Raw genomic sequence first — 15,481 nt, 5'->3', positions numbered from 1 at the left:
AGCACGCTTTCCTTAAATTGCCATGAAATTTCCTTACAAACTTCATGGCTTTCAGTAGAATAGTGAAATTGCACCAGGAACAACCTACAAAGCTGGTTTTATTCTCAGGGCCGAGCTTTATCAAGCCTCAACTCTCAACTGAAGAGACCCTTCCAGACCCTGTACTGATGACAGCCCTGAGCAGTGGCCACACAGGCAGCCCCCTCTGTGCTGCATCTTCCCCATCACCTCAGATACAGTATAAATTCTCTGAAAAAGCTGCCACAAAGGATGAACTCTACAGCACCTGCCAGAACATTTCCAGCACTCCTCAAGCTACTCAGGGCCATCCAGAGGTTTTGGGAAATTTGGCTGTAGGACATCTTTCCTTATTTCTAAAGATGGAAGAATGGAACAAGCTTTTCCTAGGCAAAGACATTTATTAAAAGTTAGTCTGAAATAAATTCCCCTAGTCCGCAGAGATCTTTTCACTGCCCTTGCAGAAATGAAAACCAGTCTGAGGCGATGAGTCCTTGAGCAGGGGCCAGAGGCAGGGAGGGCACAGCTAGCACTCCAGGCCCCTCATGGCCACGATGGCAGAGGCAGGGAGGGCACAGCTAGCCCTCCAGGCCCCTCATGGCCACGATGGCAGAGGCAGGGAGGGCACAGCTAGCCCTCCAGGCCCCTCATGGCCACGATGGCAGAGGCAGGGAGGGCACAGCTGGCACTCCAGGCCCCTCCTGGCAGCGATGGCAGAGGCAGGGAGGGCACAGCTGGCACTCCAGGCCCCTCCTGGCAGCGATGGCAGAGGCAGGGAGGGCACAGCTGGCACTCCAGGCCCCTCCTGGCAGCGATGGCAGAGGCAGGGAGGGCACAGCTAACCCTCCAGGCCCCTCATGGCCGCGATGGCAGCGGCCATCCGGCGGGGCAGGCTCTTGGCAGCCTGGCGGAACTCCTCTGGCTTGGCCTTCAGCAGAGTTACAATGTTCTGCAGCGTCCGTGAGGGCTGCAGGCCCAGGGCATCCATCACGTTTATGAGGTAATCTGCAAAATTAAGGAAAAAATTGTATCTAACTTGCAACAGACACTGAAATGAAAGATATCCTTGTTCTTGGTGACAGGGGGAATCCTGCCACGGAGAGCTCCCACCCACAGGCACCACCAGGCAGGAACCCTGGTGGTGACAGAGCAGCCTGTGGGTGATGTGATGTGCCCAGGAGCCCGTGCTCACCCATGTCCGTGGCCAGCTGCTTGGTGGAGTGTGGTGTGAGCTGTGGGATCTGCAGGATGACCTCGCAGTACGTCTGCATGGTGGCCCTGGCGATGGAGCCCAGCCAGTAGTCAGCCACGTTGTCCAGCTCGGGCAGCTCCTCTCCTGCACAGACAGTCCCCATTAGCTGCCAGCACACTTGACCTGCCCTTGCTGGGGTTTGTACAGCACATAATCCTAACAGGGGAACAACATCTGAACTGCTCCTGCCACAGGACATCCAGGCAGTCAGAGCTTATCCGCTGGTTTTGGAGCAATCAAAGCAGTCATGTATTCTCCCTGTACTGTACACCACTGACATGAGCCCCAGAGTCAAAACACTCCCCTGGATCACCCTCCAGGAAAGTCACTTCCAAAGGGCTGATGGGACCAGCTGGGACAGGGCACTGCCTGGCACCTCCTACAGGATCCTCTTCCAGGAGCAGTTTGCAAACCATGGCAGTGACAAGGATTCACAAGAGTTTTTATTCAGCCCTAAAGGCAGTCTGTGTTCATTAGTGTTTTGAAAATTATCGAGGCGTTACAACATGTAAATGCTTCAAGGTGACATAATAGTAATGCAAAAACCTGAACTAAAGAGTGTATTTTTGGAAGGGTCCAGGAAGACTGTGAATACCGAGCTCTCTGCTTTCTTCACTGTCGGTGGAAATAATAACACCACAAAGAGACTGAACCCAGCACACCAGGTACACTGCCAAGCTGCAGGGAAAGGCATTAGGTGGCTACTGCTGTTACCTGCAGCAGGATTAGTGACACAGCAGGTAGGACCAGCTCCCTGGAGCAGGAACAGGAGCCAAAACCCAACAGAACTCTTCAGACCCCAAACCATCATTTTAACAAAACACCAAACTCACACAGACCAAGCCAAAGCTTCCAGTTAGAATGAAACAAAAAAAAAGTTTTACTCATTATTCAGGGGCTCCTCCTGGGTTTTACCAAAGGATTCTTGGAAGCAACAGTGTGACAGGAAAGGCATCTCCAATGGCTCTGTCACTTTATCACATCCCACCCTTGTGATGTCAGGATGGGAAAGCTTTCCCCAGACACTCCAAGCCTTCGGTCTCACTCTACCTTGCTCTGGGGGGTATGGCAGTTTTCCAGCATGTAATGCCAGCTCCAACGCAGAATCCTCTTGAGTGACAAATGGCTCAAGGTGCAGAGGAAGAGACATAATGTATTGTCCAATCTAGAATAAAAGCACCAAAAGCTGAGTCACTGAACAAATGTGAGGCGAGTCCTTTACTAGAGAAAAAGTTACCCGCAGTAAATACACCTGAAAGCAGAGAGCTGAGCCTGACAGCCACTCACTCACCTGCAAATTGGCTCTCGTGCATCATTACACTTGGTACAAGAAACAGTTTTTCACAAGGTCAGAGAAGCAGTCACTGAAACACTCATGGCAACAAAGACCTGTACAGAGAACTGCTACTCCAAGCAAATCTCTGCTCTCTGGAGTGTTCCCAGCAATTTGTTTTTTAGAGCAGAAAGACAGTTGAGTTCTCTTACATTGCTGATATATTCCAGAGGGGTCAGGCTGAAGTTTGGCAGGTCATCTGTCAGAGTCTCACCAATGCCACCAGAACTCCAGCCCTGTAAGGCAGAAAGTGCAGGATGAATCAATGCCTTTGCAGAGCATGAAGCCTGTCAGCATTTTAGAAAGGGGTGACCCAACAACATGAACTGTGACTGCCCAAGGGATTCTAGGAAGCAGAACACAGATGGTAGGAAACCTGTTTACCATGTTATCCCTCAGGCCCAAAACACCTACTCTTATTTGCCCAGCTCCCTGTGGGAAACATGCTCACATGGGTCAGAAAAGCAACACCTCAAACAAACACCAGAGCCTTCAAACACCTGTGCTGCAAAGGCTGTGGGTGAGGGAAGGGAAACTGTTCCACTGCCTGCAGCTCGTGGGAGAAACACAGCACCAGACAGAACCATTCTGAGCAGGAGACAGCTAAGCAACACTGACCCAAGGGACCCCCCAGGCAAACCCTGCCTGCTCAGCTCAGCCCGAGGCCCCGGTGCCCACCTCCATCCTGGGAACCAGCAGCAGCTGCTGCTTGATGCGCAGGAACACGGAGTCGAAGGCCAGCTGGTGGGACAGCTGGTTCAGGCGGGCCAGGGCCGCTCGCGACGACGACAGCAGGTTGTGGTTACTGGTGCCTTTCTCCTGGCACACACAGAAAAACATTTACACACACAGGGGCTGTGTTAACATGCTTGCAGAGGGTTTATGAGGCCATCCCTGTGCAGCAGAGCTTTCCTCTATGATGGCACAGCCTGTTTCTTTTGGAATGACCTATTCCGAGCAGTTATCCAAGAGACAAACTGCCACTGCTCCCTGAACTACAGGACAAGGAATCAGCATCACATTCCAGCCTCCCCTGGCTCTGGCACATGCTGGATACTGAGAAACTTGCAGAGAAGGTGGCAAAGCTGCCTTTTACTCAATGGGCACAACTGATACCCTGCACAGAATTAAGTTCTACCTGAAGAGCACCTGTGGAACTGGACAGTTTAGTCAAGGTTTAAAATCAAACACATAACACTGAAGGTGGAACCACAAAAGTTTTAGGTAAACCAAGTACAGAAGAAATCAAAACATTTTGAGGAAATAAGACTCATAACCTTGAATTCACTACTCCATGTGACCAAGGATGGCAAATATAACTTAGATTCATGAGGAGATAACTAAAGTCATTCTACCCTGTTCACAGTTCCATGCATGAATGATCCTGCAGAATTCTGTTTCAGATTGGACAGGGCAGCAGAGCCTAAGTGGCAGAGAAAGCCTCAGAAGGTGGTGTGTGGGCTCCAGAATTTGAGATGGCTCCAACACAGCCTTCCCAGTGCCCACTGTGATAAAATCTCCCTCACCTGAGCTGATAGGGGCTTGTTCACAAAACAGAGCCGGGATCTGGGGAGAGATGGAATGAGTCCAGACTTGCTGGGTTTGGACATTTCATCTCTCCGTGTATCAGTGTCTCTGCAGAACACCGCCCATGGAAAGGCTGCAGCCCAGCATGAAAAGTCATTAGACTGGAAGGGGAATCCAGGTCATCTACCCAATATGGGCCCAAGAGCACTCTGTAATAGAGGCAGGCTCTCCAGGCACCAGGGCTACCTTCAGAGTGTAAAGTGTTTCCATAAGGCTGGTGTACTCGGATGGATTCTCCTTCAAGAGGTAATTGTATTCCTGCCAGGGATTTTTTATGGAGCTCTTCTTTTCTGCAGAACTGGTGTCCTGAAAACCAGAAAAACTGCAAGGGCTGTAGGAGTCTGAGAGATACTTCCCAGCAGTTGACAAAATCCTGAAAAACAAGTACACAAAAGTCACCAGCAGAATCCTCTGGACTCAGCAGTCCAGTCCTCATGCTGCCCCAAGGACAGCACCGCCCTTGAGTGACTTCCAGAGAGAGCATTCACTGACAGAGAATTGCAGCCAGTCCTCTCACCCACTGTGCAACTCACCAGCTGCACAAGTGCTGAGAGGACAGGGAGCTTGTGCTCTGGGAACACGAGGGCAGTGGGGCCCCACTGAGCACTGCAGGCTGGGCTCTCCTCAGTCACAGCAAGCAATTCAAGGAGCCACAGCCTGGGCAGTGCACTGCTTACAACAAGGAGCAGCAAGATCCATGTGCTGCCTGTGCCTGCACTCCTCAGGTTACAGGGAACCCATCAGGTAAGGCACACCTACACTCATTTCAGCACGTGACCCATGCCCCATGTCACAAGGATCTTGCCAATTTGATCTGGTGGAAAATTCCTTCCTGACCCCCATCTGGCAGCCCATTGGTGGCCAGCCAGGTATCCAATGAAAAGGATTCTTGGGACTGCCTCAGGGAACATGACTGGCCAGAACAGTCTATGCCCCATCTCTGACATGTCAAAGCACGGGGAAGGGGAACCAGTGGTGGCTTTCCCTCCATGGTCTATGCAACCAAAACACCTTGGGGTTCGGGTTTGTTTTCTTTCAGCTTGGTTCCTACATTGACAGCTCTGAATTAAGGTCACCAGTGCTCACCTGTTGGCCAGCTGCTGCTCAAAGTCTCCACACTGATGAAGGAGTTCACCACAAATGGAAATTATCCTGAGAAAGAACAAGACAAAAGCACACTGTGAGATTTGAGGTAGATAATGCCAGACCCCTCTCAAAGAACCCATCTCAGACCCATGTCAAGTAGTTATGACGAGCCATAACCAAACCACAGCCCACACATCAGTCAAGAGTCAGTCTGGTGATTAACTCTGCATCCATTTGATAACACCGGGTTTTTTTTTGCCCAGTGGCCTCATTCATATGCTACTTCTTGTCATGGTGGGGAAGGCCAGCTCAGTGTCACTGGGAAAAATTCTAAGAGCTGCTAATATTACAAGTGACATGAGATGCAGCCTTGCTCCAGGCAGGCTGGGGAGCCCCACAGCCCTCCCCATGCCAGGAGCAACCCAAAACCCATGACTGACACTGGTGCTCCCAGCAGCACAGAGAGCTCAGCCCTGTGTTCTGCACTAAGAACTTGTGTAAACTGACCCCAAGTAGTTCCCTTTCAGCTTTGACACAAAAACCAGCTCTGAGCCAGACAGAAAAAAAGCCAAACCCTTTACCGGACAGAGTTTTGGAATGCAGTCCAGTCCTCCTGGAAGAGGGAATCTGCCAGGACATCATCCAGTTTACATTTCTTTCGTATAGACTGCAGGGTGTTTGTGAAGTCAGATGTATACCTGCAGTGAGAAAAGGGGCAGAGAGAAGCAGCAGCATAAGAGAACGGGCTGGAGAGCAGCACAAAGACATGTCCTGTGATTTGCTCAGTCAGTCCTCTGCAAAGGCCAAACAAGAACCAGAAATACTAAAATGAGTACAGGAGAGACACCCTGGTCCCACTCCAAACAGGTGGATGTGAAGAACCGATCAGCCACAGCCCGCTCCAGCCTAGCCAAGGAGCACAAAAGATGCTGTGTGGCTGCCTCAGTTTGCTGCCTGTGGATTACCAGGAGCTCTTCCTGCCCGTGACAAGGGAGGAGTAAGATATTTTAGTTACCACTGCATTGACCATCTCCTAGGAAAGAGCAGGAAAACTTTATACGGCTCCTGCTACTCCAACATCACTTGGCCCTTACTCCAGGAACATGGTGACAACAATCTCATGAATTTGTTTTCTCAGCTACTCCCCAGATGAGAACACGGATAAAAAGAAGAACATTGTGTTTTCTACCCACCCCCATTTTCTTTTTAATAATGCCCATAAGCTGGAGGCAGGTACATTGCTCTCTAATTGCCTATAAAGAAGGTGAGATCAGAGACTTGTGCTTTCCTCTTCCCCCTTCCCAAAGGGCAGCAATACCTGATTCATACCTTGTGAGCAGCTCTTTCAGTATTGTGGAGGAATAAGGAGTAAGTCAGTATAGGAATAGGAAAGTGATACTTTAAGACAAGAACTAAGAGTAAGCCTCACTCTGTGGGGTATCTCAGACTTACAGGCAGATCCTGAATGTGAGGTCACTTGTCCCAGTGACTGTGTATTCAAAGAATCAGTATGGTTGGAAAAGACCTCCAAGATGACCAAGATCAACCTCCAGACTTATTTCCCCACTGAGATCTACTTTCATCAGCCTAATTTGCCTTACTTTGTTTTGGGAAACATTTTCTCCTTCAAAAGTATTTATTAAAAATGATAACTCTCCCCAAGCAGAATTGAAAACAGCTGGCAAGCCTTTGATTTAGCCATAAAATCTTCTTTTTTTCCTCCAGAAAACAGCCTGTGCTCGAATGAAGCAGCCAGGGGGACACTGATGATTCACGGTCCAGTCAGAGACACTTTCTGCTCTCAGCCATTTTCCACAAACCAGAGAGCCCTCGGCCACAAAGTGCTCACTCACCACTCGCTCAGGATAAACGGAGCAGTACTAAAGGCACCTTACTTGGAGAAGAGGGCCTTCAGGGCCTTCAGCAGCCCACACACCCCCAGGCCATCCGTGAGCGTGACGCAGCTGTCGATGGCGCCGGCCGCCAGCATGAAGAGTTTGCTGACCGAGTGGTTCAGTTCCTGGACACAATCAATCACTTCCCAATGCTCCTAAACAACAACGGGAACAACAAAGCTGAGCCTGACTCTTCTTCCAGGCAATAGAGAATGCACACCTTGTGTAACACAGTGCTCTCTGGTATGCTCCTTTCCTGTGACACTCCTAAGGCAGAACCGTGCTGCTGCTCCCACCCCCCTGCCCACGGACTGTAACAACAGCCAGGCTGCCAAACCCTGCAACGCAGGTCCTCAGGGAAAAACAGTTCTGCCAACAGCAGAATCTCCTACAAGTGAAGGGAAATCTAACCAAAAAGGATAAAGAGAGCACTAACTGTGACAAAGACCCTTGGGTTTAGTGGAAGCTTCAGCCTCTCCCAGGACAGCTGAGCAAAGACTGGTACATTACCAAGGGCACTGCACTGATCTGGATGAGGAGATTCTCTTCTTCCAGGACTCCATACTCGAGTTGATAGGGCTTGTAGGGAGCATACACCACTTCCACGAGCTCCATCACTTTCACCAGGTTCTGCTCCTCTACAAAGAATCAGACGTTTAGTCTACAAAGAGATGAATATGCTACTAAAAACCTCATTTCAAGCTACATACAGTTCTTCCACTAAAGCACGCTGCCTGCACAGGCTTGGAATGCTGCCCAACAGCTTCAATCTCAACTACACAGATGGTTTTTTTATTTTTTTAGAAACAAGATTATTATCTCTACCTGCTTCCTACAACCAAGATGTTCTACCTCAACAAGTGTCTCAAGAAAATTAGCACTCACTGACCCAAAACAGCCTGGGTGACAAAAATCTATCAAACATTCCAACCTACAGCAGAAGAATTGAAACCATCTGAGAAATGAAACACATTACTCCCACGGCATCAAACAGGGGCAATCCTCATTTATCAGAAAGCCTAGTTCACACTTAAAATAATTGACACTAATTCAATTCATTCAGCACTACTGTGCCAGTGTTCATCAACCAGAGCCAAACGTGAAGCACAAACTCAGCCTCTCAGTGCCATGCCTGAGCAGGGAGCTGCCAACCCAAACACAAAGCAGGGCTGAATGATTATTGCTCAGATCAGAACTGGACACCAGCTGCTCTCACAAAGCTCTGCCAAACTCAAACCTGGATATCAGAAAAGACTTTCACACCCTGAGGACAGGAAAGCAATGGAGCAGTCTGTCCAAAGGCAGCCCTGTCTCCATGCTTGGACATCTTCGTGACCAGACTGAACAGGATCCCAAGCACCAGTCTGACCTCACAGCAGATCCTGCTTGGAGGAGGAGACTGGACCAGATCATCTTCCAAGGTCCCTTCCAAACTGAATTATCCTGTGAATCACAGCTGAGCCCTCCCCTCACATACACACGCAGGAACTGGTTTGAGTCTCCTCAGCTGAGTCACCTGGCCTTTCCATTCTTGAGATATTTCTTTTCTCAAACATCTTACCCCACACTAAAAGAGATAGAAATAAAGGCTTTGGGTTTTTTTTTTTTTTTAATACACTCAGATAACAGTTCAACAGTGGTCTTCCTATTCCATCATCTTCTACAATCTGGCATTATTTTTTCAAGTCCTTTTTAATAATTTCTATAATGAACCACAAATTAAGCTAGAAAATGACTGATGTGTATGCAACCAGACAGACAACAGACACAGTCACACTCCCTGACATTGCCCAGCAATCATAATTTACAGGGTCAAGAAAGAATCTGGGTTTAAACAGCTCAAGACAATGTTATGAGGAACCAAACACAGGAAGCACAGCATCAGGAATGCTCCATTAGCCTTAATTTTGGATTTTCCCACAGCCAGTCTTTGAAGCAGCCCCACCAAATACATAAGGGTCTATAAATAGTCAACAGCTCCAGTCAGGCGTAAACTTGTGCAAACAGCACCTCACTGCTGTGCAGTTTGCAGGAATCACTCAGCAATCATGACAAAATGACAAATGTCCCAGGGAGGGGAAAGCACAGGGCAGATTTGGAAACAAACACTGAAGATGCTGCTGGGAAAAAACTACCAACAGTTCAGAAGAAACACTGGGCATTGTCATTTGATCAAACCCTAAGCCAGTAGCAACAGAAAAACTACAAAAACAAATATAAGCATCCAATGGATGCAGCCTTCAAGCAGGTTTTCTCTTGTTTAGTGGGGTGTGATAATTCCAGGAAACTCCTCAACTTTTCTGCTTTGTCATCTCTCACAATGGGTCTCACTGCCTCCCTGGAGACATTTCCTTGTCTGGGAGACAGAAGAAACAGTAAAGCTTGTAAAAGGAGAAGTGCTAAATGCTATTTACCCTGCAGAGTCAGCTCAGGACAGAGCTGCTTCAGGAAACTCAGTGTTGTGTCAACAGCTCAGGTGTAAGATACACACACAAACACAAAGGTGCAAGTGCCATGGAACTGGGCATTGCTTAGAAGAGATAATCCCTCCCTCCACCTAAAGCTAAACAAAATCCCACAATGGGGCTTCACAAAGGGGACAGCACAGAATGACAGAATCAGGGCCAGAGCCTTACGGAGGTGTGGCAGCATGGCTACCTCCAGCCCCTTGGCGAAGTGGACGGTGGCATCGTGGAGCTCCAGCAGCTGGGTCAGCTTGGTGTCCTGGCCCGTCCTGTCCATGGCAGTGCTGAGACACACAGGGATGGAAGGCACCAGAGCTCCCAGGGTTTGAATCAACAGCACAGTCACGACTTCATAGGGGTTCTTGAAAACCTGTGGCAGCAGAACAGCTACTGGCAAAAGCACATTACCTGAGAGGAACACACAGCAGAGAGCAGCAGGCAGCCTCCAAACCTGAAACACCCCACAAGGGGTGAAAAACCCAGAAGTGCTCAGCTAAGGCTGCAGGAGCCATGCCGACCTAGCACACAGGACAGCCTGACTGCATGTCTACAGAGTACAGCCCCCAAGAAACTAGAAGTTAGGCACAGGTCAAAAACTGAATTCAGAAGAACACAGGCACTACAGTGACTCAAAAAACACCTGGCAGAAGAAGGCATTTGAAACAGAGCACTGCAGTTTACACAGGTGTGTTGGGAAACAACACAAATCAGTAAGATATGAACAAATGACAAAGATATGAACAAATAGGACTATATCACAAGCAAATTACTGGTCAGATAGGCAGAAGTCAGTAGTGGAAAAGCTAGAAAGCCTGTAATCAGCTGAGAATCAGCCACTCCACTAGCATAAAACTTTTTACAGCCTTCATTGTGACTTTTTCATCAGCTATTCTGTTCATTTGCTTTAAAAGCTGGGTTTACCATCAAAAAGGTCCAAGAAAGCACAAGCAGCACAGGAGATTGAGTGACATGAGCTGTACCCCACGTGCCGTTTCTCACAATCCCCAGTTCAAAGAATATCTGCTAAAATGTAACCTGACATCTGACCTGTAAGTCACATCGAATCATTAGGCAGAAAAAATACATTTCAAGGAAACACTGAGCTCCTCTGCAGCACGGGCCTTGCACTGACACTGGCTTTGTCACATGAAGATAAGAATCTCTCACCCTTCATGGATGAAAAACTCTTCAACAATATGAACTTATTTCTTCATTTCACCAAAGGACAAAAACTTTTTTTGATCCTACATTATTCTTGGCAGGGAAAACAAGCACACAGACTCCAAGGGGTGACAGCAGAAGCCCTCAGATATCTTACACAGAGCAACATGCATCAGTCCAGTGTGACCTTGAGGGCTTCCTCCAGGCCAAGTGATAAAACCATTCAGGCATTTCAAATGTCTTGCAACAGAACACATTTGCAACACCAACAAATTAGTTTTAACTTAAGATACAGATTAAAGTGATAGAGCAGCTTTAATGGCAATAACAGGACAACCTTGCTGGTGGTGGAACACCAGAGCTCAAATCCTGTCTGCAAGGGCTGGACAAGGAACAGTAAGTGGGCTGCAATCTCATCCTGCACCAGTCAGGCCCGGAGTGTAACTCAGGGCGAGCAGCCATGAGCCCTTCAAGGCTTTGTGAGCATTCAGAGGGTGCCCAGCCCTGCCCTCTCCCGCCCCTGCAGCAGCATGAACCTGTCACTGCACCTGTGCTGCCCACTGGAGCTGGGCGTGCCAGGTCCCCAGGAGGGTGTCGTACAGCTCGGTCAGCTGGCGCGTCAAGCTCAAGTCGCTCTGGCAAAGCTCCTGCCACACGGCCACCAGCTGCACCTGATGGGGAACAGAACCGTCTGAGAAGACACCTGACAGGCCACAGGTCCTGCTTCTGTTGTGCCAAACCCAGCACTCCCCGTGCACAGCACTTCTGCCAAAGCACGAGGCTCACCCTTGTGCCCCTCTCCCCGTTTCAGCATAACGTATAATTCAGCATCACAGAAGGAAAAGAGACTTTCAGCATGAAGCTCGAAGCTTCTTAGTGATTCAAAGATTTAATTAACATTGGTATTTTACTCATAAAATGAGATTGCAACTGATACCCCCACATAATAGTTGAAATACTTGGCAAGCCCCAGCCTTGAACTTAATCCTCAAAAGTCACAGTCATGTGAGAAATTTGAAGCTCAGGTTATGGCTACAGAACTGTCTGGAATTCCAGCTTTTAATCTTACCTGAAAAGAGTTTACAGAAGTCAGCAGCTGGCAAGTTGCAGTAATAAAGTTGCTGCTGACATGGCCACATCCACAGAAAGCAAAGCAAAACCATGAGGCACAGAGAAATCAAGCAGAACACACACCCTGTGTCTGCTGCAGGGAGGGACACAAGGACCCGAATGGAGAATTACTCCTGCAGCTCGGGGAGTAACCAAAGCTGGCCAGAGCCAGCAGGAGAAGTCCCAGAAGGAAATAGAGAGGAGCAGGTGCCATCCCCCAGCACAGTACAGCTGAGATCCGTGGGGCAGCAGCTCCCTCTGCAGTCAGAGCCCAGCAAGAATTCCGACTGCTATTCCTCAGTGTTAAAAAGTTACCAAAACACTTACCTTGTGACACTTGTAATAATAAGCAAGAAGCTGGGGCATCCGATCAATTTCAGTGAAGACTTTAACAAACATTTTTGCCTGATCTAAACAAAACAAAATAACAGGCATCAAGATCAGCCTCAAAGCTGAGGGTGAGACATCAGTCTGAGCAAGAACTCCTTTTCTAAGGGAGCAGGCACAATGGTCTACTGAAAGGGACAACTTCATCTTTGTTGGCTTATCTTCTCAAACAGGAGCAGAACTGCCTGAAACCCACCCTCAAACAAGATCAGACAACAGACACAAGGAATGAATTTAATTTCCTAACCAGCACATAGTGCTAACACATCCAGTATTGAAGCCAGAGCATTTCCTAGAAGGAAATAATTAGTTTCTAGAAACAAGCCAGCACTTACAAACCTAAAGCATACCTGGCAAAGGCCTCAGCTTTGCTTTCACCTGTCCTCAAAATGACCCCTGTGCTTCAGCCTGACTCATGGCACAGCTGCTTCTGCACAGAGCTTAGAAACACAGGTTCCTCAAAAGTCTGGTTTGTACCCCATAGGCCCAGATCCCTCCAGGACCTCGAGGTGCACAGAGATGAGTGTCAACAACCAGAACAACTGCTTTTCAGAAGCACTGACAGCAGCATAGGGAAGGAACAGCACAAAGAACTGTCCAAAAAGACCAATTTTCTAAAGAGAACTTATAAAGCTGCTTTTACAAAGCAGTAGGAAATCAGAATGCTTCCAAACAAATTTCCTTCCTGATTACACCAATAACACCATGATAACAGAAAGCCAAGGCCCTTCTGCTTATTTAAGCAGTACCTCCATCTCACACATCCACGTGGCCCATAAAATCCTGGAATCTTCTTGTTTCCTGCAGTGGCCACAGGTATCCCAAACCATAGGAAAATCAAAGCAGCACTGGCCTGCAGGCAGCTGCAGAGCCCAGAACATTCCAGGGCATCTGCTCTACCAGGAGAAGCTCAGGAGCCAGTGCCAGGAGCCTTCAGGACACTAACTCTCCACCCAAACTGTTTTAAAGACAATAAACTCAGTGCTGACAGTAAATGACACCAGGAGCTACTGACCTACAGACTGGGAGTTAAAAGCAGCAACAATCTGCGGGCTGGCCATGGCCTCCAGCCGGTTCTTCAGGGCCTCCAGGTGCACACACTTCTCTGAGTAGTCCGGCGTGTCCACCAGCATGGCCAGGCTGCTCTGCATGCTCGTCAGCTTGGCTGAGATCAGGGACACGTCCTGCCAGCAGGGAAGGGCAGCCTGTTACCCAGGGCAACCTCAGACAGCATCAGCACCAGGGACGTGCTTCACAGCCGCTTCCAAACCCGACTTTTAAACGCAGTTCCCTGAAAAGCTGGAGGCACAAATACCAAGTAATTCAGTATTTACCTGTGTTTTAAGAGTCTCTTCAATATCTGCACTTAGCGTGCTCCATTTGTCTGCTTCCTGAAGTGACTCGGCAGCCAACTGCATCCTGGACTTCACCCGGTCAATCTCCACCAGGACCTGCAGAAAAAAACACAACAGGATTTGAGCTCCACAACAGGATTTCAGTGGGTGTTCCCCACTGAAACAAAAAACAGCTGTCACAGGTACTTGGGAGTTATCTTCTGCTTAAATTTTAAAAACAAAAAGGTGTGCAAAGATTATATTAGTACAAGAAGATGGAATGGTTTGAAGGAGCTAGAGATGTAAAACCATCTTTCAAAGTCAAATAACAGGTTAGTTTGAATTCTGGTCTTGTTCTTTTAGTATCCACTTTGTCTGAAAATGCTGTGCACCCCAGGCAGACACTAGTGTCCCCAGCCAGGTACCAGCAGCTCTGAGCTGGTACCTGAGCAGCTGTTCCTCAGGACATGCAGACTGCACAGGTCTGTGTCACACCCACCTTTCCACTACTAATGCTAAAAGAAGTTGTTTTGCCTATCTTAAGTTCACAAGATTATTTCATGTGAACAACTCTGTAACTTTTAAAATTTCACAAGTTGCAGATAAACGCTAAGAACTGACCTGCATGGACTGAGCTGTGTCTTCCTCAAACTTCTTTATATCCTCTTTAACAAGGATCATCTGCTCCTTCAGGAATGTTGCCTCCTGCTTCAAGACTTCCACCTCCCGGAGGACTCTGGGCATGTTCTGGAGAGCCTGATGGCTTGTTTCTGCAGGAACACAGAGCAGTCAGCGAGGAGGGGTGACAGCCTGTGCAGGAACAGGTAGTCTTTCAATAATCTTATCTAATCTTTAGTACTTGAAAAAACCCAATGCTAAAAAACAAAACAAAACATCGAATGACAAATCTTCAGTTGTATCTTTAAGTATGTATTTTATCATGGGATCATTTAGGTTTAAAAAAGCCCTCTGAGACCATCAAGTCCAACTGTTCCCAATACTCCAGTCCTGTTCCCCCAGCACTGCTAAGGCCACCCCTAACGCATGTCCCCAAGTGCCGCATGGACACGGCTTTTTAATCCTTCCAGGCACTCCAACACTGCCCTGGGCAGCCTGTGCCAGAGCAGGGCAACCCTTTTGGAGAAGAAGTTTACCCTGTTATCCCACCTAACCCAGCGCTGGCAGCAGCTACTATTTCCCAGCATTTAACGCAGATGTGTTGGTGAACAGCCACGAGACCCGAGATGGGTGCGAGCATCCCGCGGCCTCGGGCCAGGCCGGGATTGCCAACGCGGCCTGGGTGGCCTGCACAGGTCGGCCCGCCTGCCTCGGGAAGGTGCAGCCGTGGGGACACCCGGATGGCAGGAGCACCCGGCAGAGCCGAGCCGAGCCCGGCCCGAGCCGTCCCCGCCCGGCGCGCACCTTCCACGGCGTTGTTGACCTCCTGGATGAAGAGCTGCAGCTTCATCACCAGCGTGGCGGCGTGCGCGTCCACCTTGCCCGGGGCCTCCTGCTGCACGGCGCGGAACGCCGCGTTCACCCAGCCCTTCACCTCGAACTCGTCCGACAGGAACCGCGAGAAGTCCATGGCGGGGACGGCGGGGGGACGGCGGGGGGACCGCGGGGGGACCGCCCGAGCGGCTGCGGCCCGGCCCCGCCGCGCACCCGGAAGCGCGGGGCGGGCCCGGGGCGGGCCCGGGGCGGGCCCGGGGCGGGCCCGGGGCGGGCCCGGGGCGGGCCCGGGGCGGTGTCCGCCCGAGGCCCGCGGGTCCGGGCCCAGGCCGGTGGCTCCCCGCGGCCCCGGCCGGGCCTGCAGCGGGGCCGGGCCTGCAGCGGGGCCTCCCCCGGCCCTG

At 49.6% G+C, this 15,481-nt stretch overlaps 1 protein-coding gene and 1 long non-coding RNA gene across 3 annotated transcripts; one reads left to right on the top strand and one right to left on the bottom strand.

Moving 5' to 3' along the window:
* Positions 1–399: 399 nt before the first annotated feature.
* COG7 (component of oligomeric golgi complex 7) lies at positions 400–15,308 on the bottom strand. Of its 2 annotated transcripts, none has more exons than XM_053957519.1 (17): positions 15,051–15,308; positions 14,250–14,398; positions 13,629–13,745; positions 13,310–13,478; positions 12,235–12,317; positions 11,346–11,468; positions 9,808–10,006; positions 7,682–7,809; positions 7,172–7,326; positions 5,858–5,974; positions 5,277–5,342; positions 4,377–4,563; positions 3,282–3,422; positions 2,756–2,839; positions 2,321–2,435; positions 1,211–1,354; positions 400–1,023 (listed from the first exon to the last, which is right to left on the bottom strand). In XM_053957519.1, exons 1-17 carry the CDS (start codon positions 15,214–15,216, stop codon positions 857–859), a joined length of 2,310 nt encoding a protein of 769 aa, XP_053813494.1. In that variant the 5' UTR covers positions 15,217–15,308; the 3' UTR covers positions 400–856. The 2 variants fall into 2 exon arrangements, with proteins under 2 accessions (XP_053813494.1, XP_053813495.1); XM_053957520.1 differs by having other exon boundaries at positions 14,250–14,438; positions 15,051–15,134.
* Positions 4,572–7,165, top strand: LOC128796148 (uncharacterized). Its single transcript, XR_008433735.1, has 3 exons — positions 4,572–4,934; positions 5,230–5,382; positions 7,002–7,165. It is a non-coding gene; the product is annotated as an uncharacterized LOC128796148 (long non-coding RNA).
* Positions 15,309–15,481: the final 173 nt, after the last annotated feature.

The sequence above is a fragment of the Vidua chalybeata genome, chromosome 16, assembly GCF_026979565.1.
Source record: "Vidua chalybeata isolate OUT-0048 chromosome 16, bVidCha1 merged haplotype, whole genome shotgun sequence".
NCBI lineage: Eukaryota > Metazoa > Chordata > Aves > Passeriformes > Viduidae > Vidua > Vidua chalybeata.
This window is presented reverse-complemented; position numbering and strand designations above follow the sequence as displayed.

Bases quoted from the DNA above. Each gene is read 5' to 3' on its own strand.
- COG7 (XM_053957519.1), bottom strand. From the start codon at position 15,216: ATGGACTTCTCGCGGTTCCTGTCGGACGAGTTCGAGGTGAAGGGCTGG. The intron at 4,564-5,276 runs GTGAGCACTGGT...CTTGTTTTTCAG, and splicing joins GAGCAGCAGCTGGCCAACAG to GATTTTGTCAACTGCTGGGA. The intron at 3,423-4,376 runs GTAGCCCTGGTG...TGTGTGTGCCAG, and splicing joins AAACACTTTACACTCTGAAG to GAGAAAGGCACCAGTAACCA.